The following is a 22,473-nucleotide window of genomic DNA, read 5'->3' as shown; positions in this document are numbered from 1 at the left end:
ACATTGTTGTGTCATATTTTTTTATGTCATATCAAGAAAATTCAGATGACCACGTCGTGGTGTCAGTACCACGTCGTGGTGATTCTTCACATACCTTTTTCAATTTGTTGTACTCGCTCTCTTCCAGTAGCTTCTATAACTCTTGTATCTCATGTTCAACATCAAAATCTCTTTCTTGTAGAACCATGTACCCCTCAGTTTCTTTTTCTTTCCATCCTCCAAGCTCATTCTCTATAATTTCATCGAACACATCAACCGAGAAAGTCGTATCATCACTTATCCTTGAGTGTTGGATTGCTCTTTTACTCCAAAAGTGACCGCTTCTTAGCCAACTCGTAGAGTGAGTTTGGATTCTCTTATATCAACCAAGGCTCGGGCAGTGCTTAAAAAGGGCCTTCCAAGAATAATTGGGACTTGTTCGTTTTCCTCCATGTCTAAAACAATGAAATTCGCAGGAAAAACAAACTTGTCAACTTTAACTAATAGATCTTCACAAATTCCTCTTGGAAAGGTCCTCATTTTGTTTGCTAAGTGGATGACCATGCAAAATGGTCTTGGTTCCGGGAGATCAAGTTTCTTGAAGAATGAATAAGGCATCAAATTAACACTTGCTCCCGAGTCGGCTAGAGCGTGGCTAGTGGCTAGATTTACGAATTGGCACAGAAGTTTTAAGCTTCCTGGATCACCCATCTTCTTTGGTAGCATATTCAACATTGCAGCTAAGCAAGTTTCAATTAGTACCACCTTCGATATCCCCTCCATCTTCTTTCGGTTTGTCAGGAGATCTTTTAGCAACTTTGCATACTTTGGCATTTGAGCCAATGCTTCAAGCAATGGAATATTGATTTCAAGGGACTTGATGTGATCTAGGAACTTCTGGTAGTATTCAACATTCTTTGCTTGTCTTGCTCTACTAATAAAGGGCAGCAGTGGGCGGTATGGCTGAACGGGGTCAACACTTTTCTTTTCAGGTACCTGCCACGTCGTGGTGTTAGTACCACATCGTGGTGACTGTTCAAAATTCTTTTGTTTACTTGCTTCTCGACCTTCCTGATCATAATCCATGTTGTTCCTATTAATGGGAGTCAGATGGGTAACATTTTTCCCACTTCTAGTTGTAATGGCTTGGATGTAAGATCCTTTCGGGTTTTGTTCGGTGTTTCCTGGAAGTGTACCCGATAATCTTTCATTGAATTGCTTGGATAATTGCCCAATTTGTTGCTCAATATTCTTGATTGCAGCTTGCTGATTTCTAAGTACTGCTTCAGTATCTTCGTTTCTCTTTTCCGATGCGGCAACAAAACAAGCAAGCATTTTCTCGAAATCGGGTTTCTTTTCGGGAGCTGGTTCCTCTCTTTGGTAAAAGCCTCTTCCTTTTTGCTTATACTTCTCTTCTTTGGCTTTATTGTACTCATCATAAGGTAATCACTTTTTCTTGGGCTTTCTCCAGTCTTCATCATAACGATCACCGCTCGAGTAGCAAGCTTGAACCTTTCGGTTTCCATTTTCATCAAGATCACAGTCTCTAGTTAAATGCGGACTGTTATAGTTTTCACACCCCACTCGTATAGCATGGATTGTTTGATCCATTTTAGTCATCCTCCTATCCATGTTATGCAACATTGTTAAAAATTTCGACAAATCATCCGAAGTTGAATTTACGATTCCCCTAGTTGCATCATGTCGAGGGTTATGGTATTCTCTCGAATGGTTAGAAAATTGCTCGATTAGCTCCTTGATTGCGACAAATTATTTCTTTGTGAGTGGCCCTTGAGAATCAAGGAGTTGCCTAGTAGTGACGTTTACCCCATCATAGAAACTTGAGACCTCTTGTTGCACATTTAGATCATTTTGAGGACAGATTCTTAGCATCCCCTTATAACCTTCCCATGCCTCATATAGTGACTCCACCGCTTGTTGCTCAAAATTTGCAATAGCCTTCTTCAATTTGGAAACTTTAGAAGGTGGGCAAAACTGTTGTATGAATTCTTCCTGCATTTGTGCCTATGTTGTTATAGTCTCCGGTGGGAGTGCCTTCAGCCAATCTTTTGCTGCACCCTTTAGAGTAATGGGGAGCATTCTTAGCAGAACTGTCTCGCGTGGTATGTTTGGTAGTTTGAAGTAGTCGGCAATTTCATTAAACTCATCAATGTGTTGTAGGCATCCTCATGGTCTTTCCCGTAGAAGGGTATGTCTTTCATTTGAGCAAGTATGTGTCCCTTCAGTTCAAAGCTCGATGTGTTGGGAATTATGGGTTGCACCAGTCCCGGTTTGTTGTCTTCATGCAACCGTCTCTTGTATGCTTCCATCGTTATGTTAGCAATGTCCTTCATGTTGACTTTTGGTTCGCTTTTGGGTTCACTTAGTTGTCTGATTCTTGTTCGCTTTCTGGCTCGTAACGTGCTTCCTTCTTGTTAGGAGTCTTCTCAAAACTTTCAAATTCTCTTTCTAGAGTTCTTTTTCTTGATTCTCCGAGTTTTGTTGTCTTCTTCTTGTGGAATTCTGACTCAGCATCTTCAAATGGTGGTATGATTGGTGTCTTTGATCCTCAGGTCATAAATCAGTAAAACAAAAACAAATGAAACGCGTAAAAAGAACAAAAATAAAAAAATAGAATTTAACTGTTATGACACCACGACGTGGTGTTAATGACCACGACGTGGTAAGTGTTGAGAGAAAAACTTGGAGACACACTTGAACAAACGTTAGAACAAGTGGATTGCGGAATAGTTAATCTCGAAGGATCTAAAAGCTCAACAATAATATTAATAAGTTATAGTTAGATAGTTAGAGAGTTAGTTGCGGAAAAGTAAAGAAATAGAAATGACAACAATTGTTATATCAAGTATACACATAAGTTGATTCATAACAAGGAATGCATTCAAACCAAGTTAATAAGGAAGATCAAACTTAGTGATTAAGTCACAGAGGACTTGCTCCAGAGAGAGGTTATGATCAGTTATGTTCTAGGAAGGATTGAGAGTAAGGAGGGATGAGAAATAAGATAGAGGAATAGAAAAGATAACTTAGAGAAATGTATTCAGAATAGATGTGTGAGTTATCCGTGTTGAATAAAAGAGAATGAGCTCTTATTTATAGAGACTCATGAAGAGAACTAGATTACATCTCTATAAGTAGCCATGCAAGGCATACTGGACAATAGAGTGTATTACAATAAAGACAAGTAAAGTACTCTAGCTAAGTGACTGCGGTAGGTAGACTCTGGTTGCGGTTGCTGATGAAGAAGCTTGACTGCGGGTGCTGGATGACTGCGGTAGCTGAAGAGATTGCGGTAGCTGAAGTTCAAGAGGGTCACTTTTTATGATTCAACAATTTCCCCCTAAGTGACCTCTTTAACTTTTGTTCAACTATCAAGTTTGAGGAACTTGATCAGGATCCACCAAAACTTCCTGATGTTTTCCAGCCAGGTGATTCTCCTTGAGATCTCGAACTTGACTTCTGCAGTAGTGTGCTTTGATCTTTCAACTGCGGTTCGGCAGATGTCAAGTTGCTTCTTGGTTAGGCGATGCATGGCAGTCATAGGAATGAAGTATTTGACATTATCTATCTTCCTTTCGAAAATGACTCCAAGTTCAGGAAAGTTGGTTGCTCCTAAGGATCTTTCTTGATAGCCTTCGGTAGGCATTGGAGCAAGCTCGAGAGGTGGCAGATCAAATTTCTTGGCAATTATAGGATAGATATCTGCATCGATCTTGGCGAAATCACAGACCGTTTCCTTCAGAAAAGTATTGGCCTTTTCAAGCGCGATCTTCATTTTCGGGTGCTTTTCTGACTTGTTTTGGAACACCTTGGCAATAAGAAAGATTTCTTCCGGATTCATACAGGGAAAGTCTGCCTGGGTGCGGATGTAGTCATGCTCCCTTCTAGTGAGGGTATACTGGATGTAGTCAGCCTTCATGAACTTCCAGATTTTGTAATTCTTGACTGCGGATGGTCTATCGTTAGACCATATATTTTCAATAGAAGAGGCATGTTTAGCATGAAAAAGACTAAGTCTCTCAAATTCCATTGGCAGTCTTTTGTGATCAGGAAGGCTGCAGTCGAATTGCTCAAATACTGTGAAGTATTTGGCATTTGGGGAAATTGAGACATCCCAGTAGCCATCGGTAGGGGGTTCAACATAGGTGAGGTGGGGTCTGTAATCTTCGTCCAGCAGTCTGCGGTGAGGATTGATCCAAGAGTTTATTAAGGATTTGTCCATCATAGTATCAAAACCGCATTCTCTCCATATAAGCTCTGCAAGTTTGGCTGCCTTCCAATCTTTCTTCCTTTGGGTGGTGGCAGGAGAGTCAGTTGAGCTCGGAGAGGACATATGCTTAGCCAGATCTTTGAAGTGAGGGGGAGTCTCTGGCTTTTGAGGAGTGACCTTCTCTTGCAGTGGAGTGTCATGGGGTGGAGTATGGTGAGACGGTTGCGGTGAGGGCTGCGGTGTAGGAATTTTTTCTGTGATGATGGGGGGACTCTGATGTTGTGAGATGGAGTGATCAGAGTGATGGACTTCTTCTTCTTCACTTTGATGGACTTCGTCTTTACTTCCCCCTCTTGAGGAATTCAATGCAGGTGATTCCTCAAGCCATTTCTTAAGGCCATCAACCTTGGCAAAAACCTCTTGAAATTGAGCTTTGAGGGCTTCGGCCAACTGTTGATTATTGGGAATGGAGGAGCTGAAGAGTAGCCTGTGTATTTCCTTTGTGAGCTGGAGGATCTCGGGACCATGGAAGTTGGAGGACAGGGATCGTTGCAGTCTGTTGATTGTTGCTTGAAGAACTGAGATAGTGGACTCATACGCAGTGTGAGTCTCAGCTATCAGTTTCTGAGACTGAGTGGCTTGATCCGCAATGGCTGTTTGGAGATCCGTTTTGATTACGGTCACCTCAGTGATGAGGCGTTCCATAGCAGCCATAAAATCCTTGTGATCTGCTTTGCGGTTGTTGTCAAGGGACCGGATCCCCATTTCCACTTTGAGAGAAATTCTCTCAGCAGCCAAACGTTCCCTTGTTTCCAGACGCTCTATACGTTCGATCAGGGACTGCGGTCCCGGGGTGTCTTCTGGTTGCGGTTGAGTTGGTTTGACCGCAGCTAAGATCTGATCGACTTTAGCTTGTAAGCTCATAAATTCTTTCCTGGTGACAACATTCTTCTTCTTTTTCTTCTTTTCTTTGGGTTTAGAAGTCGAATGTTGAGAGCCACTGGATTCTTCTTCCTCAACGAACATCATGAGGTCATCATCAGAAGGACTGGGCTTGTTTACCTCCTGAATGTCTTCATCATCAAGACCGAAGGTGGGAGCATAACTGACTTCGATTGTGGTTCCTTCGTCTTGTGATTCATTGACTGTTGGAGTTGGAATAGGATTTGGAGTAGCTCTGGAGGTACCTGCACCTTCACCTGTTGCCTGAGCTTTAAGGACTGTTTCAGCCATCTCGGTCATCCAGTCCTGAACCTTTTGGATGGTGGCTACGGTATTGGCATTATTGATTGCGTCAGCGCAATACCGTGCCACTGAATGGATATCTTGCTCCTTTTGCTGCTGCTGCTTGATCTGTTGTTCCTTGCGGGCTTGGAATGCCCTTTTGAAAGCAGTATATTTCTTGATTTCTGACTCAGTTACCGGATTGTACTGTAACCATGAGTCATTGGATTCACCTCCGTCAAAACCTTGGAAACGCACCGAAGTGTCCTTCGGGTCCACGGATCCTTGCACATTTGTGTTCACGGTGCCTAAACCACCTGCTGCGAATGTAAGCAGAGTAGGATTTCCTGAGCTTCCTCGGTCTCCTTGACCCGTGGTCAAGTTTGGCCTCGGCTCAGTTCTGGCATGGGCGGAAGAAGTGCCCTGCGGTTGGGAAGGTGTTTGAAGTGTTTGGGTGACGTTTAAAAGGATGGAGTGCAACTCCTCAGGTGAAAAGAAATGCAGTCGGGAAGCCCTGGAGACCTTAGGGCGAGCACCAGTGTCATCCTCTTGGGAGTGAGCTGGGGGGGGGGGGGGGGAGTCTCCACGATGTCGTGAATAAGACTCACTTTCTGAGTCTGAATGGAAAATGATAGTGGTGTTGAATGGGTCTGCGGCCACCCCAAGGACTACCGGAGCCTTTTGAGAGGCTTCAGTATCGGTCCGGTCACGCATTTGGCCAGGGGAATCGGTTTTTCTTTTCTTAAGGATAGTAATTGGTTGTCTATCCTCATCAGAATCACTACTAGGTGTAGGTGCGGTTGGTTTGGTTTTACGTTTCTTGGTGGGTGCGGTTGGTTTTGGAGCATCCTTCTTAGGGGTTCTTTGTTTCTTCTTGGTTTCCAATTGCTTTCTTCTTTGAGAAAGATTGGAGAGTGTAGTGGCAGAAGGGACTACGGTACCTTCAGGGTTAACAATTGCGGATGGGAGTTGAAGAGGCGGGGTAGGAAGGTATGGGGCAATACCTTCTGTAGCCTCAATGTGATCTGAGACATCAGCAGTCTCAAGACCAAGTGTGGAAAGAATGTGGGTAGGGAGTATGCGGATAGGTCCAAAAACAGTTTGATCAGAAGAGGGATTGTACCTTTTGAGATCCTTAGTGACAAAGATGTTGATGTCACTGCCCATGTCGATTCCAGCGTCCGCATGAAGGTCTGAAATGCAGAGTGACCAGAACCTTGCAAAAGTGAGCTCAGTTGGGTTCTCCCTTGGACTCTCTTTGGGAATATATTGAAGGAAGTCGTCCCATAGGATCTTCCCGTAGTTTACATCGTGTCCTGTGAATATGCTCCACACCAACTCCAGTAGCTTGAGTCCCATGTTGTCTATGCCTCCGGTTCTGCCGGATAGACAGCGGATGATGAAATGGCACACAAACTGCCAAACCGCAGGCAACTGATTTTTCTTGAATTCACCAATTCCTATAATTGGTTTCTGATACCCCATTTGGTAAAGGGTAGAGGTAACGTTCGCCATGGAAGGAGAGAAGATCTTGATGGAGGGATGAACCAGAAGGTTTATTGCAGAAAGAAACTTTTCTTTGGATAGGATGACCAAAGAATCATTAATCAGGTTGAGGTGAACTTCTTGAGGGTTTTCGATTGGGCGATAAGCGGAGAATGCACATTTGAAGAGGGTCGAGACTGGAACAACATCTGTAAAAGCGTCGAAAGGGCCAAACAGAGGGTGATTCTTGAGAAACTTGATCATCAGTTTGGTTGGAGCATTGTATGAAGAATGATCTTCAAACACTGCTCGAAAGTTGCTTGAAGCAATCGTTGGAGAGTCTGAACCGGTAGGATTCACTGAGCCTGAAACCTTGGATTGTTTCTTTGATGCACCTGATTTCACCGTTGTAGGAGCTTTGAGAGAAGGAGTAGAAAATAGAGTTCTTGAAGGGTTTGAGAGAGAAGGTTCGATGTTCAGAAAGCGTAAAGTGATTTTGGGTAAGAAGATGGGTTTATAAAGAGGTGAAAACTTTTTAACCCTAGGTAAAAGGTAAGGATAAGGTAAAAAACGTCGTTTGGGGTTTGGAGGGAATCTTTGAATTGGGGATTAAATCTTAGCCACAAATAATGAAACGGTTTAAAAAGGATTTGGGAGATTTACTAAAGGAGGGTTTGCATTTAATGAAAAGTCAGACATCTATCAACGTGTCAGGTGATCGTGGGGTGAGGGGAAAGGAAGTTGTAACGGATGGGACGTGCTGGGGAGAGGAAAAGACAGATTAAGGATGAGGTTATGGAAAAACGTTCTTTTTGTCATATACCTAAAATAGGTCTGACACAATGTTTATTTAGAAAGAGAATGAGACAGTTTCTAAAGAGAATGTTTTTTTTATTTAATGTTTTATTTAATGAAGGATCATTAAATAGCACACAAAAGATTCAAGGGTTGATGAAACAGTTGAGAAATATCAATAATGATCGCGGATGGAAACGTCATTGCGGATGACCAGATGTCATTGCGGATGAACAAATGTCATTGCAGATAGGTAGATTTATGACTTCAGTAGAAGAAACTGAGAAGAGCACTTGTACAAAAATTAGTAATAACAAACAATAAAGACCCATGAAAAATAAGTATGATATATGGTTGCGGTACCTAAACTACGGTACCAAAACCATCTATCATAAGTAACTTTCAGTTAGAACCGCAACGGAGACCAAGAATGGTCTGCGGTATCTAACAATTCAAAAAGAATTGCGGGTCTGGATTCATCATTCCTAACATTTGCAGGAAGGTGTTAAGTTTTGTGGATTCGAGTGCTTTTGTGAACACATCAACAATCTCTTCATGAGAATGGACAAAGATGAGTTCAATGTTACCTTTCAAGATGTGGTCTTTGATGAAGTGATACCGTAGTTCAATATGCTTAGTCTTGGAGTGTTGAATTGGATTGTGAGAAATAGCAATAGCACTTTCAGAGTCACAATAGATCGGTATCCGCAGCATTCTATACCCGTAGTCCAATAGTTGAGTTTTCATCCAAAGGACTTGAGAGCAACAACTGGCTGCGGCCACATACTCAGCTTCTGCGGTAGACAGAGAAACACAACTTTGTTTCCTTGAGGACCAGCTGACGAGTCTTCCACCCAAAAATTGACATCCACCTGAGGTACTTTTGCGGTCTAATCTGCATCCGGCGTGATCCGCATCTGTGAAAGCTTGCAGGCTGAAGTCATTGCCTGCGGGGTACCATAGACCAAGAGATTTGCTTCCTTTCAGGTACCGTAGAATTTGTTTGGCTGCAGTCATATGTGACACTTTTGGGTCAGCCTGATACCTTGCACATACACCAGTTGCAAAGACAATGTCTGGCCTGCTTGCGGTGAGGTACATCAAAGAGCCAATGATACCTCTATAAGTCTTGTGATCCACAGATTCGCCTGAGAGATCAGCAGAGATCTTATAACCGAAGGCCATGGGGACCTTAGCAGAAGAACAGTTGTCCATGGAATATTTCTTTAATAGTTCAGTGGTGTATTTTTCTTGATGAATGAATATCCCTTGCGGAATTTGTTTCACTTGAAGTCCTAGAAAGAAGTTAATCTCTCTATTCATGCTCATTTTGAACTTGTTGGTCATGAGCTTAGCAAATTCATCCACCATTCCTTGATCAGTCGATCCGAAGATGATATCATCCACATATATTTGTACAAGCATAAGGTGGTTATCATTTGCTTTTCTAAATAACGTGGGGTCAATCACTCCTCTCTTGTACCCGGATGAGACAAGGAATTCAGAGAGAGTCTCATACCATGTTCTTGGGGCTTGCTTCAGACCGTAGACTGCTTTTTCAAGCTTGTAGCAGTGGTCTGGGAATTCAACATTTTCAAAACCTAAAGGCTGCTGAAGGTAAACCTCTTCTTTTAATTCCCCATTGAGAAAGGCACTCTTAACGTCCATTTGGTGTACCTTGACGTTCTTGTGGGCTGCGTATGCTAGGAAGATCCAGATAGCCTCCATGCGTGCTACCGGAGCATACGTTTCATCGTAGTCAATGCCTTCAAGTTGACTATACCCCTTTGCAACTAGTCTTGCCTTGTTTCTGACTACCACACCAGATTCATCCAGCTTGTTTTTGAATACCCATCTAGTGCCAACAATAGAGTGACCATGTGGCTTCGGAACGAGCTGCCAAACTTTGTTTCTTTGAAATTCTTCTAGCTCTTCTTGCATTGCAGTTATCCAGTCAGGTTTAAGCAATGCTTCTTTGATCGTTCTGGGCTCTACCGGGGACATAAATGATGCGTAGTTGCAGTGATCAGATAGGTCCTTGGAAGATCTAGTCTGGATACCTGCGGATGGGTTGCCAATGATTTGACCTGGTGGGTGGTCCTTTGTCCATACGTGTAGACGGGGTTGCAGATGATCAGCAGCTGCGGTAGAGGGAATATCTTGAATATCAGGAGAGTCTGCGGTTGGAGATGGCAGTTCCCCCTGGACTTGAGAACATCCTGCTGAGTCATCTTGGTTTGTTGAAACGAGAATGGAGTTTTCTAGAGCAGTTGGGAGAGGTTCCCCCTGGATTGCGGATGGGCGTTCCTCTGGAACCTGAGAAGGTTCCCCCTGGACTGCAGATGGGAGAGTGATAATCCTTGGATCGATTCTCGTGTCAATGTTCTCTATGAGTTCATCATCCGAATCTGACGATACGTTTGATGGTAATGATTCTCTCCGGATAGGAACTTGAGCAGCATCAAGTACTGGAACCTCGACAGTTGTTGTTAGATCCGGAGTAGAGCTTTCCCCCTCAACCGGAGAGGTGGAAGTATTGAGAGAAGCGACTTCAGATAGAGATGATCCAGAAACATCAGCGTGTTGTTGTTGAGCTGCAGGTGATACAAGAACTTCGGATAGTTTCGCCGTTTCAACAGGATCGAAAAGATCGTCATAATTGACTTCAACTAGATTTAAAGGACCTGAAGAGGCAGGAATATCGTTTTCCATTATTGCGGTGGTTTCAGTGGATGGAGGTCCGTTGCGGATGTGAGAATCATCAAATTTCACATCGAAGCTTTCAGTGATCAGCCTTGTACGTCTGATGAGCACTCGATAAGCAACCTTGTTAGTGGAATAACCAAGGAAGATGCCTTCATCAGACTTTCGTGCAAACTTGTTAAGCTGATCGCGGTTGTTGATCACGAAACATCTACACCCAAAGATATGAAAGAAGCGAACATTTGGCTTGCGGTTGTTAAGGCCCTCATATGGTGTTTTATTCAGACGTTTGCACAGAATGCTTCGATTTTGAACAAAGCATGCGGTTGCTACAGCTTCAGTCCAGAAGTAGAGAGGAAGGTGTGCGAAGTTGAGCATAGATCTGGCTGCTTCTACGAGTGTGCGGTTCCTTCTTTCTACTACTCTATTTTGTTGCAGTGTGTAGGGAGCTGAGAAGTTATGAGAGATGCCCTTGGTCACCAAGAAACTATTGAGAAGATAATTAGTGAACTCGGTTCCATTATCACTGCAGATACGTCTTACTGGAAGCTTGATCTGAAGTTCGATCTCTTTGATGAAGTTGATGAAAATCTGCGGTGTTTCTGACTTGAGTCTGAGGAAGAAGACCCATGTGAAGCGTGTAAAGTCATCTACGATAACCAGTATGTACTTCTTGTGATGGAGACTGGCTACGGTTGATGGACCGCAGAGATCAATGTGCAATAGCTCCAGTGGTTCAGAAATTGAAGAATCCATTACTAGAGGGTGACTTGCTTTGGACTGTTTACCATATTCACAAGCCGGACAGAGAGTATCGTTGCTGAATTTGAGAATAGGGAGACCTCTGACTAGTTCTCCTGTGACCAAGTTGTTGATGTACCTGATGTTGAGATGAGCCAGCTTGCGGTGCCATAGCCAGCTGACTTCGGATACAGCTCTGGATAGGAAGCACAACTGCGGTCTGCCAATGATCAGAGAGACATCCAAGGGGTACATGGTACCTTCGGATCGGGATTTGATCAAGCATGTGTTCCTATCACTTGTCATTACGTAGCAAAACTGATCATCAAATTCAACTCGATGTCCTGCTTTACGTAGTTGGCCAACACTGATGAGATTGTGTTTAAGGCTTTCTACATAAGCAACCTTCTGAATAGAAAAGTTCCTCGTAGTGAGAACACCGTAACCTCGGATGATTCCATTCGCATTGTTACCAAATGTAACATTTCCACCATTGCATATTGGCCTGAAATCCTGAAGGTATTCTAACCTTCCAGTCATGTGCAAGGAGCAGGCACTGTCAATTAACCATTCTTCTTCTTGTTCCTCCTTGCACAAAGCCTGAGAATTACATGGTTAGTTTAGGCATCCAAACTAGTTTGGAGCCTGGGGCAACTGGTGAATTTTTGAAAGATGCATGGACCGAGGTTGCAGGGACGGGTCTCTTATCAACTTTTATTCCTAGTCCTGGGTGTTTGTGCAGATTTGGAGTGTTGTGAGTTTTTGAAAAAGCACTACGTTTCTGACTCTGACTAGATTTGAAATAGGATGAATCTTTTTGACAACTACACTGACATTTGCAAAAGGATTTTTTGTCATTGGATCTGACATTGTGATTGGTCAGCGGTCCATAGGATGAATTGGACTTGTTACCGGTCCGAGTTTGAAAAGATCTGACATGAGTGTTGTTTAATTTCTGAAAAGTTTGTTTTGAACAAGGTTTAGCACGTGCAAATCTTTGAGTCCTTTTTGGTGGATTTGGTAGGATACCTTTCCATTTGTTGAAATTTTGACGTGACTTTAAAAGTGTTGGAGTGGGTAAAATACCTTTCCATTTAGGATCATTTGAGGAATAGACCTGAAAACCATTGTTTCGAAAAGACTGAACACCCTTTTGGGTTGTGTCAGAAGAAGTAGGAATGACTTTTGAAGCTGTACTTTCCGTTTTGTTTGTTTTCTTGATTGGAGAGTTTTTTGAAAAGTAGTGTGAGAAAACAAATTTTTCTGGACTCTTGGACTTTGGAATTCTGACATGCTTCTTGTTTTTCGAAAAAGTTTGTCTGTATGTGCCTCGAGATCTAAATTCCTCTTTGAAGGCCTTTTTGGCCAAAGATTTTGGTGAACCGCAGTCATTGTTGTTCAACTGCGGTTTCCTGGAATTTTTAGAATGATTTTGAAAACGTGGGCTTGAGTCATCCGAACTTGAAGATTCTGGGGTTTGTGAGCATTGACCCACTTCAAAGTTCTCTATAGGTAATTCATCATGAATTGCCTGAAGGGTCACGGTTCCTTTTACTGATGATTCCGGTAGTGATGTTTTAACTACTGCAGAGTAAGTCTGAGTTGAGACTGCGGTGGGACTTTTGTGGGACTTTTGACTATAGTGTGATACACTGCGGTCTGAAGACAGAGGTGGAAAGTCTTTTGAGACTTCGGGGCCCTCAATGACAATTTCTTCATCAACTACGGATGAGGTTTGAGAATTTGGGTAAATGGTGCCACAGATAGGAATTTGATCACATGTGTGACCCGAAACCTTAGACACAATTTCCTCAATGATACAATTATTGCTTAGACTATGTAGTCTACCGAAGTGAGTTTTGATGTCTTCGGGAAAAGTCTTGTCATTGAGTGGGAAAAGAAATTATCGGTCTGGAGGGACATACAATCTGTCTTTATTGAACCGGGGTGAGGAATCCATTGCGGTAGGATATCCATTTGACCAACCCCAATTGTATGTATTGTCCACGGTTCCATTATTCACTAAATTTTCAATAGCTTCACTTTCATTGAACAATTTTTCGATTAAAAGATTTAGGCGTACAATTTCTCTCTGAGCTAAATCTCTTTGATTCAAAGCTATCTCTAATTGTGTTTCACTTAACATTCTCGCGTCTTTCTCTAACTCTAAATCTTTTTCTAACATAGCCAATTTGAGTCTTTTGTTATCCAGTCGTCCTCTTACATGGAACATCTCTTGGGACGCAATGTTCTTCTCATCTAAGGCTTTGTTATAGTCTGTAAGGACGGCATCACACGTGTCATTAAGATCATCTATGTATGGTTGACAGTCATGCATGCTATAGTTTAGAGTTTGGATCATGAGTTTTACCTGTTCGACGATGCTTAGAGTTCCATCCTTTGCCATGCAGCAGTAGTTCTTTTCCAGCTTTGTGGACTCATCATCATCCGCAGTTGCCAGCATGCAGATTTTCCCTTTTCCTTTGATACTGCTGATGGCTTCATCTTCATCTCCAGATGACCACACTTGATGGTCTCTTTTGACATGGGCTACGTATGCCCTTGCCTTTTCTTTATCTTCCAACTCTTGAGCCATTCTAAGGTAGAATGCTCTGTTTTTTACTACATTGGCCTTACAATCTCTTGCAAAGTGATTCTCTTTGTTGCATTTGTGACAAATTACAACATCAGTTTTGTCTTCTGAGGGAGTACCGGAGTCAGTGGTTTGGTTGATTAATTTGAGATTGCGGTGGTGGATGAGAATTTTTGGAATATCGAGAATGGTTATTCTAGGAACCGAAGTTACGGTTGAATGGAGGTTTATTGAACTGTTGATTCTTGCGGAAGGAAGGAGGTGGTAGACAGTTGAACTGTTGACTAACCAGAGCAATAGCCTTCTGAAATTCTTCTTCATCATCATACTATGAGTCAGCTTCGTATGACTGCAGTGGAGTGTCATACGATGAAGAGTAGGGTGACTGCGGTGGAGCTTGTGCTATGAGAGCAAGTGGTCCTCCGAATTCAGCACAGTCTTTGAGTACGGTGGATTCTTGTGCTTGCAGCTCTCCGTAGAGCTTGTAGAGTGACAAAGAGTGAATCTTTCTATCGCCTTGGACTATCATCTTAGCCGTAGTCCAATGTCTTCCCAAACCATTAAGAAACTGAAGGTTTGTTTCATGGTTACTGCGGATGGTGCCCGCATTGGATAACTTGGTGACTATCAGATTGAACCTTTTGAAGGAGTCTTCCAAACTTTCGCTGGTATGAGCTTTGAAGTTGTTGAACTCATTGAGTGCGGTAGTAAGCTTCTTATCCTGTGCTTGTTCTGAGCCTTCGTACAGATTCTTGAGAACTTCCCAGATCTCTTTTGATGATTTGCAATTTATGATAATATCGAAGTTGTCAGGAGCAACTCCACAGGAGATTTCATAAAAAGCAACATCATCATTTTCCATTTTATCGAGATCATCCTTGGTGGGACGGCTCATAACTGGTTGACCTCCTCCTAGTCTGGTTGTAGCGCCGTCGGTTTGGACAGGTGTAAGGACTGGGACATGTGGTCCTTCTTCTACGGATCGCCATACATCTCTACCAAGTCTCATTAAGTACCTTTCCATTCTTTGTGACCAGTGATGATATTCATTTGCTACCAATATTGGGGCTCGGTTAGAACCACCAACACTGTTGGAAATGTTCAGAGATAAAGATTGTGCCATTTGAAATTGTTTTTTTAAAGAAATGAGCTTAAGTGGTATAGAAGGCCTTTTGAGAAATCAAAGATCCGTTTTCAAAAAGCAACCACTATGGCTCTGATACCAATTGTTGAGAGAAAAAATTGGAGACACACTTGAACAAACGTTAGAATAAGTGGATTGCGGAATAGTTAATCTCGAAGGATCTAAAAGCTCAACAATAATATTTATAAGTTATAATTAGATAGTTAGAGAGTTAGTTGCGGAAAAGTAAAGAAATAGAAATGACAACAATTGTTATATCAAGTATACACATAAGTTGATTTATAACAAGGAATGCATTCAAACCAAGTTAATAAGGAAGATCAAACTTAGTGATTAAGTCACAGAGGACTTGCTCCAGAGAGAGGTTATGATCAGTTATGTTCTAGGAAGGATTGAGAGTAAGGAGGGATGAGAAATAAGATAGAGGAATAGAAAAGATAACTTAGAGAAATGTATTCAGAATAGATGTGTGAGTTATCTGTGTTGAATAAAAGAGAATGAGCTCTTATTTATAGAGACTCATGAAGAGCACTAGATTACATCTCTATGAGTAGCCATGCAAGGCATACTGGACAATAGAGTGTATTACAATAAATACAAGTAAAGTAATCTAGCTAAGTGACTGCGGTAGGTAGACTCCGGTTGCGGTTGCTGATGAAGAAGCTTGACTGCGGGTGCTGGATGACTGCGGTAGCTGAAGAGATTGCGGTAGTTGAAGTTCAATAGGGTCACTTTTTATGATTCAACAGTAAGCCAAAAAGAAAAAAAAAACTAAAACGAAAATTTAAAAGAAAATAGACAGAAAAATTCCTAGAAATAGAAAATTCAAATTAACTAAAAATAGACCGTTCCCCGACAACGGCGCCAAAAACTTGATGCATAAATAATTATGCATTAGTTGATCCTACTAATGTAACTAATTATTACCTAAGACAGTGTATCTTGTTGAAAATACTATAGCACAATAGACAGGTATCGAACACAGGGAACAAAATGATTAGCTAATTCTTATCTACTGACTAACTAAATTACTATTACATTTAGAAAAAAAGGGTGTTCTCTAGTTTTGAAAGACTAGAAACTTTATTAACAAAACTAACTAACTATCAACTATTGAAGCAAATATTAAAACTAAAAGCAAGAAACACAAAAGACGATTTAAAGAAAGGTAATTGAGAGACTTTCGTTTAGCTTTGATTTACTTGCTATTATGGTTGATTTATGGAAGTGCAATGGTTTAATATTTCGTTGTTTACCGATTCCTAAGATGACTAGGTTAATGTTCACTAATCCTAATCCTTTAGCAACAAGGTCATTCATACGGTGATCAGGCGGATAAACTAACAAGTTTACTAGTGTTCAGTTCGAGTTAAATTAGACTTATAATGAATTGATTAATTGGGTTTATTAGATCAATTCAATATACGATTGGTCGTCATATATTAGCTCCTACGATTACTTACCCACTTTTCTATTTAACCCTAGGTTTTGGTCAAAACTCTAGTCCTACAATTTTGTAATTCACAAAGATCATAAGATTCAAGTTTAATCAAGAGTGATGGTCATGCAAACTTAATTATGTTGGATTAGGTGTCTAAGCCCATAACTATAATTGGTATGTACTTGAATTGATAGCAGCACAGTCCTTTTGGGTTGCCCTCAACCTAGCAACTGGACAAGGAAATTATGAAAGGAGAGATATTAATTTATAAGATTAATAAATTAATATATAAATGATTTATTAATATGTTAATAGATTAATATATTAATTAGAAATCATTATGTTTAATTAATAGTTAGCCAGAAATTAATCAGAATTAATTTTGGGGTTAAAAGAATTAATTGTAAAGTGCAGGGACTAGTTTGCGATTAACTAATAGTTGAATGGAAGGATCCAGAACCTCCTTGGATGGAGGTGGACGAAATTCATAGGGGAAACCCTAGAGATTCCGTCCAAGGGGTTCTAGATAAAGCCCTTGGGCTTTGCTTAGGCCTTAAGCAAGGATCATTAGGGTTTTCCCAAAACCCTAGTTCCCTCAGCTATTTAAGGAGCCTCCTGGCTCACATTTGAGGTCACTAATTCTTTGGAAGAAACCCTAAGGCCGAAATTGCATACTCTCTCCATCCTCTCTCCTCCAAGTTTCCTTCTTGCTAGTTCTTAGGTGTGATTCCATTAGAGGCATTACATTTGTGGTGCTAAGCTTCCAAGAAGATCAAGATCAAGATCAAGAGGATTATCAATTGTTTACTATAACAATTGAAAGGTATGTAACTCCTAAACCCTAGTTTACTATTTTCGAAAATAGCCTCCTCCTCTAGGGTTCTTGTTTTGCAATTCAAAGTTGTATGTTCAATAGTTAAAACATAGATCCAAAGTAGGTTGCATGTGAACTTAGGAATTGTTTTCTGGTTTATTTGTTTTACCTAAAACCCATCAGTGGTATCAGAGCCATTGTTTGTTTTAAATTGAATTGCTATAATAGTTGAATTGCAAATTAGGGTTTATAGCCATTAAACCCTAAAGGCCAAATTTTCGCAATTAGGGTTTTGGATTGAAGGGTTTTCGAAAACCCTACCCTCCAAAGAACCCTAATCGAAATTAGGGTTAGGGTTTTGAAAACCCTAGCCTCCTCCCTTGTAAATTTCGAAATATGCTAGAAGTTTTAGGGTTTCTTGTTTTGGATAATTGTTACTTGATTAGATTAATTGGATAATTATCCTTACCCTATTTTTCGAAATTTAGAGGGATAAGGATTAGGATTAAATTAATTGATTAATTTGATTAGATAATCCTTATAAGATTTAATAAATTGATTAAAAGTTAATTAATAGATAAATATTAAATCTAGATAATTGGTTTATTTAAATTTAAATTTAATAGTTTGAATTTCGAAATTTATATAAACCTTGAAGTTTTAAAAAGTTTTAAAACACACCTTATATATGTATTATGATTAAATGTTTAATATTATATATGTATAAGAATATGGTCAGTCAAATCGCTAGTATGCCTCATTCACGAAGCTAGTCTATAAGGGGGGTATAAGGAAACTGCCTATAAAATGGTAGTTGAATGGGTGTCCATTCTCACCCACCGCTCCCTTGATTAATGGAGGGTCATTAGCAGAACGGATTTGATAGGACAACTACTTCTCATTAAAAGTATAATGTTATTAAAGAAAGTATTAGAACATTATTTTACAAAATCCCAACTCTAGTTACTTTAGGAAAAATGTGAAAAGTATGCTAATCCATGAAATTGCACATTATGCTTTATTGGTCGTTAGTGGAGCGTGTGTGGTTAACCAGCACACTAAAAGGCACTAATAAAGAGTAGTAATGGGTATCTCATAATTGTCATTTTGATGGAGCGTGTGTGGTTTACCAGCACATCAATAGTTAATGATAAAAACAATGAGGTTACCAAGCACATTTGCATGGTTATTCACATATTGTTTGTGATCCTCGGCATCCCAGTCACAAATAGAAGAGCATAATCTGAGATTAAAACATGTCATTGAATAGTTTCAATGTATCTCAAAAGAATTAGGAATTTCACTTCGTTTGTTTCGTCTAAAGGTGGAATTGGTGAATCGTCATTCACCTACCTTTATGAAATTTACACTTGGATCTCGGCATCCCATTTCTAAGTTGTGAATCTTCATAGTTGGATCCTAACCTTGATATTTTATCTTTGGGTTATTATATTGAGGTATCTTGAAATCTAACTAAAACTTTCTTTCTTTTCAGATGTCTACTCCTGGAAACACTTCTGCTTCATCCTCCTCCAACCAAAACTTCTCTTTGCTCAATATCTGTTCCAAAGTCGTTATGGATGGCTCAAACTATAACGATTGGATGCGCAACATCAAGATGGCGCTTCGTTTTGAGAACAAAGAATATGTTCTTGAAAAGGAGCTCAAAGAGCTTGATGAGTTTGAAGCTACTCCTGAAGATCTTGCTGCCTACAAGAAACATTACGATGATGCTACCAAAGTGGCGTGCATCATGGTGGCAACCATGTCCCCAGAACTGCAAAGGTACTATGAGGACTACTGGCCTTTCGAGATGAACAAGGACCTTATGGAAAAGTATCATAAGCGAGCTCGTCAAGAAAAGTTTGAAGTAGTCAAGTCACTCATGGCTTGCAAGATGAAAGAAGGGGAATCGGTTGTGTCACATGTGCAAAGAATGCAACGCTACATAGAGCGTTTGGTCAAGCTCAACATTCACTTTGATGAGGAATTGGCCATTGACATGGTCTTGAACTCACTACCTGATTGTTATGGTCAGTTTATTCTAACTTACCATTTGAACAATACTGAGCAGACTTTGGCCCAATTGCACAACTTGTTGCAGACAACTGAAGCAGGGATGAAGGGTAAAAGTATACCCTCCACACCTGCAAGTGCCCCTGTTTTGGCTATTGGACAGGGAAATGGGAAAAAGAGGAAAGGTCCTCCCAAGAAAAACTGGAAGAGCAAGGCTCAAGCTGGGTCATCTAGCAATGGCCCAAAGGCTAAGCCCAATGGTTCCACTCCCCATATTTCTGATCCAAAAGAGGTCGTTTGCTTTTACTGCAATCAAAAGGGGCATTGGAAGAGATCTTGCCCACAATATCTGCAAGATATCAAGGATGGCAAAGTGAAGCCATCTTCGGCAGGTATTTACACTATTTCTGCTAATAACTCATTATCTTCTCGTTCATGGGTCCTTGATACAGGATGTGGTTTTCATATATGTTCTGATATGCAGGGACTAAAGGAAAGTGAGGAGATAGAGCGAGGAAGGATAAACTTGATCATGGGAAACAGAAAGTCTTCACCAGTAACCAAGATCGGAGTTTATCAGCTTTTGCTTAGTAATGATGTTAGATTAGATTTGATAAATTGTTGCTATTCGTCTGAGATGACGAGAAACATTATTTCATTTCATGCATTGTTCAGACAAGGTTTTAAATATTCTTTTAATGATTTGAATGGTTCAATTTCTGTTTATAAGAATGGTGTTTTTATGTTTGAAGCTTTACCTTGTGATGGTGTGTATGAAACAGTGACTTGTGTTGATAGCTTAGGAAATAGTGTACTTAATATTGACATGTCTAATAGTGTAGACAAGGCATGCTTATGGCATTGTCGTCTTGGATACATTAACAAGAAACACATAGCCCAACTCCAAAAGGATGGAGTGTTGGAATCATTTGACCTAAAATCAGATGATATGTGTGAATCTTGTCTTTTGGGAAAGATGACAAAATCACCATTCACAGGGTCTTGTGAAAGAGGTGAAGGTCTGTTGGATCTCATACATACAGATGTGTGTGGGCCCTTCAGATCAACTACAAGGGATGCTAATCGATTCTATGTGACTTTCACTGACGATTATAGCAGATATGGTTATATCTACTTGATCAAACATAAGTCAGAAACCTTTGAAAAGTTCAAAGAGTTTAAGCATGAGGTCGAAAATCAATTGGGCAGAAAGATAAAGATACTTAGATCCGATAGAGGCGGGGAGTATCTTAGTATCGAGTTCAACGACTATCTGAAAGAATGTGGGATAGTCTCACAATTGACTCCTCCTAGGACACCACAGTTAAATGGTGTAGCTGAGAGGCGTAATCGAACCTTGTTGGACATGGTTCGTTCTATGATGAGTCGTGCTTCGCTTCCTATTCACTTCTGGGGGTATTCCTTAGAGACAGCCGCCCACATCCTCAATCTTGTCCCTACAAAGAAGGTTGCCAAAACACCTCACGAAATGTGGACGGGGAAAGTTCCCTCGTTGGCACATATTAAAGTCTGGGGTTGTGAAGCTTTCGTAAGACGAGAGACTCACGACAAGCTAGCAGCTAGAAGTGAGAAATGTGTTTTCATTGGTTACCCAAAGCAGTCTTTTGGATATTTGTTCTACAGGCCTAGTGAAAACGTGGTCTTTGTAGCACGAAGAGGAGTCTTTCTAGAAAGGGAGCTCATATTCAAAGAGGACGGTGGGAGCACCATTGAACTTGAAGAAATTCAAGAGTTAGCCAATGAAGGAACCTTAGATGACACTAGCACTCAACCAGAGGAAACAGTTCCTGTTGAACCAGTTGATAACTCATTACCTCTTCAAAGGTCCACTAGGGCGAGTGTGCCACCTGAGTTGTATGGTTTTCATATTACTTCAGATGGTGACACATTCATAAGTGACAGAACACTGGTTAACTTAGATGAACCAGTCACTTATAAGGAAGCAATGGCAGGCCCAGAGGCTTCCAAGTGGAAAGAGGCAATGGACAGCGAGATTAAGTCCATGTATGACAACCAAGTTTGGAATTTGGTTGATAGTGCACCAGGTCGTAAGACAGTTGGGTGCAAATGGATCTTCAAGAAGAATACAGACACGGATGGGAATGTGCATACATTCAAGGCTCGACTGGTTGCAAAAGGTTTCACTCAAACCCCAGGGGTTGACTATGATGAGACCTTTTCGCCAGTAGCTAAGATTAAATCTATTAGGATATTGCTCGCCATAGCTGCCTTTCATGACTATGAAATCTGGCAGATGGATGTCAAGACTGCTTTCCTTAACGGGAAGTTGGTTGAGGATGTTTACATGAATCAGCCAGAGGGTTTTGTTGATGCAAAGTTTCCCAATAGAGTGTGCAAGCTTGAGAAATCCATTTATTGATTAAAACAAGCATCTCGCAGCTGGAATCTTTGCTTCCATGAGAAAGTCAAAGAGTTTGGTTTCTCTAGAAGTGAAGATAAGTTTTGTATGTATATCAAGGCTAGTGGGAGTATAGTAACTTTTCTGGTGTTATATGTCGATGACATATTACTCATTGGTAACGACATTCCAACCTTGAGAGATGTTAAGTCTTGGCTTGGAAAGTGTTTTGCCATGAAAGACCTTGGAGAAGCTGCCTATATTCTTGGGATTAGAATATTGAGAGATAGAAAGAAGAGACTAATTGGACTTAGTCAGAGCACATACTTGGATAAGGTACTAAAGAGGTTTAGTATGGAAAATTCCAAGAAGGGAGAGCTACCTATCCAGAGCAATACCAAATTGAGTAAGACTCAATGCCCGAGTACAGATGTTGAAATAGATGACATGAGTCGTGTACCTTATGCTTCCGCTGTCGGAGCGATCATGTACGCTATGACATGTACTCGCCCTGATGTGGCATTTACTTTTAGCATGGTCAGTCGCTATCAGGGAAACCCAGGTAGAGCTCATTGGATAGCAGTAAAGAATATACTCAAGTATTTGCGAAGGACAAAGGACTGGGTCCTTGTGCTTGGTGGCAATGATACTTTGAGAGTAGATGGTTACAGTGATGCCAGCTTTCAGACGGATAGAGATAACTTCCGTTCTCAATCAGGCTGGGTATTTTTACTGAATGGAGGAGCAGTTACTTGGAAAAGTTCCAAGCAAGATACGGTGGCTGATTCTACTTGTGAATCAGAGTACATAGCAGCGAGTGAAGCGCCGAAAGAAGCAGCTTGGTTGAGGAACTTCATCGGAGATCTCGGAGTTGTTCCAACCATCCAGGAGCCTATGGAACTGTTCTGCGATAATGAAGGAGCGGTT

General features: G+C 40.9%; 1 protein-coding gene and 1 non-coding gene across 2 annotated transcripts; one reads left to right on the top strand and one right to left on the bottom strand.

Annotated features, from left to right (window-relative positions):
- Positions 1-324: 324 nt before the first annotated feature.
- LOC145104545 (uncharacterized) lies at positions 325-1,314 on the bottom strand. The gene has a single exon (XM_079041769.1). The coding sequence runs from the start codon at positions 1,312-1,314 to the stop codon at positions 325-327; it is 990 nt and encodes a 329-aa protein (XP_078897895.1).
- Positions 1,315-1,843: 529 nt separating this feature from the next.
- On the top strand, positions 1,844-1,950 carry LOC145110493 (small nucleolar RNA R71). The gene has a single exon (XR_013709872.1). It is a non-coding gene; the product is annotated as a small nucleolar RNA R71 (small nucleolar RNA).
- The last annotated feature ends 20,523 nt before the right edge of the window (positions 1,951-22,473 follow it).

This window comes from Lactuca virosa, chromosome 4 (genome assembly GCF_052849685.1).
Source record: "Lactuca virosa cultivar CGN04683 chromosome 4, Lactuca_virosa_CGN04683_v6, whole genome shotgun sequence".
Lineage (NCBI taxonomy): Eukaryota > Viridiplantae > Streptophyta > Magnoliopsida > Asterales > Asteraceae > Lactuca > Lactuca virosa.
The sequence above is the reverse complement of the archived record's forward strand: the minus strand, read 5'-3'. Positions and strand labels throughout refer to the sequence as shown.

Excerpts from the sequence above, each read along its gene's own strand:
- LOC145104545 (XM_079041769.1), bottom strand. The coding sequence starts at position 1,314 with ATGCTTGCTTGTTTTGTTGCCGCATCGGAAAAGAGAAACGAAGATACT.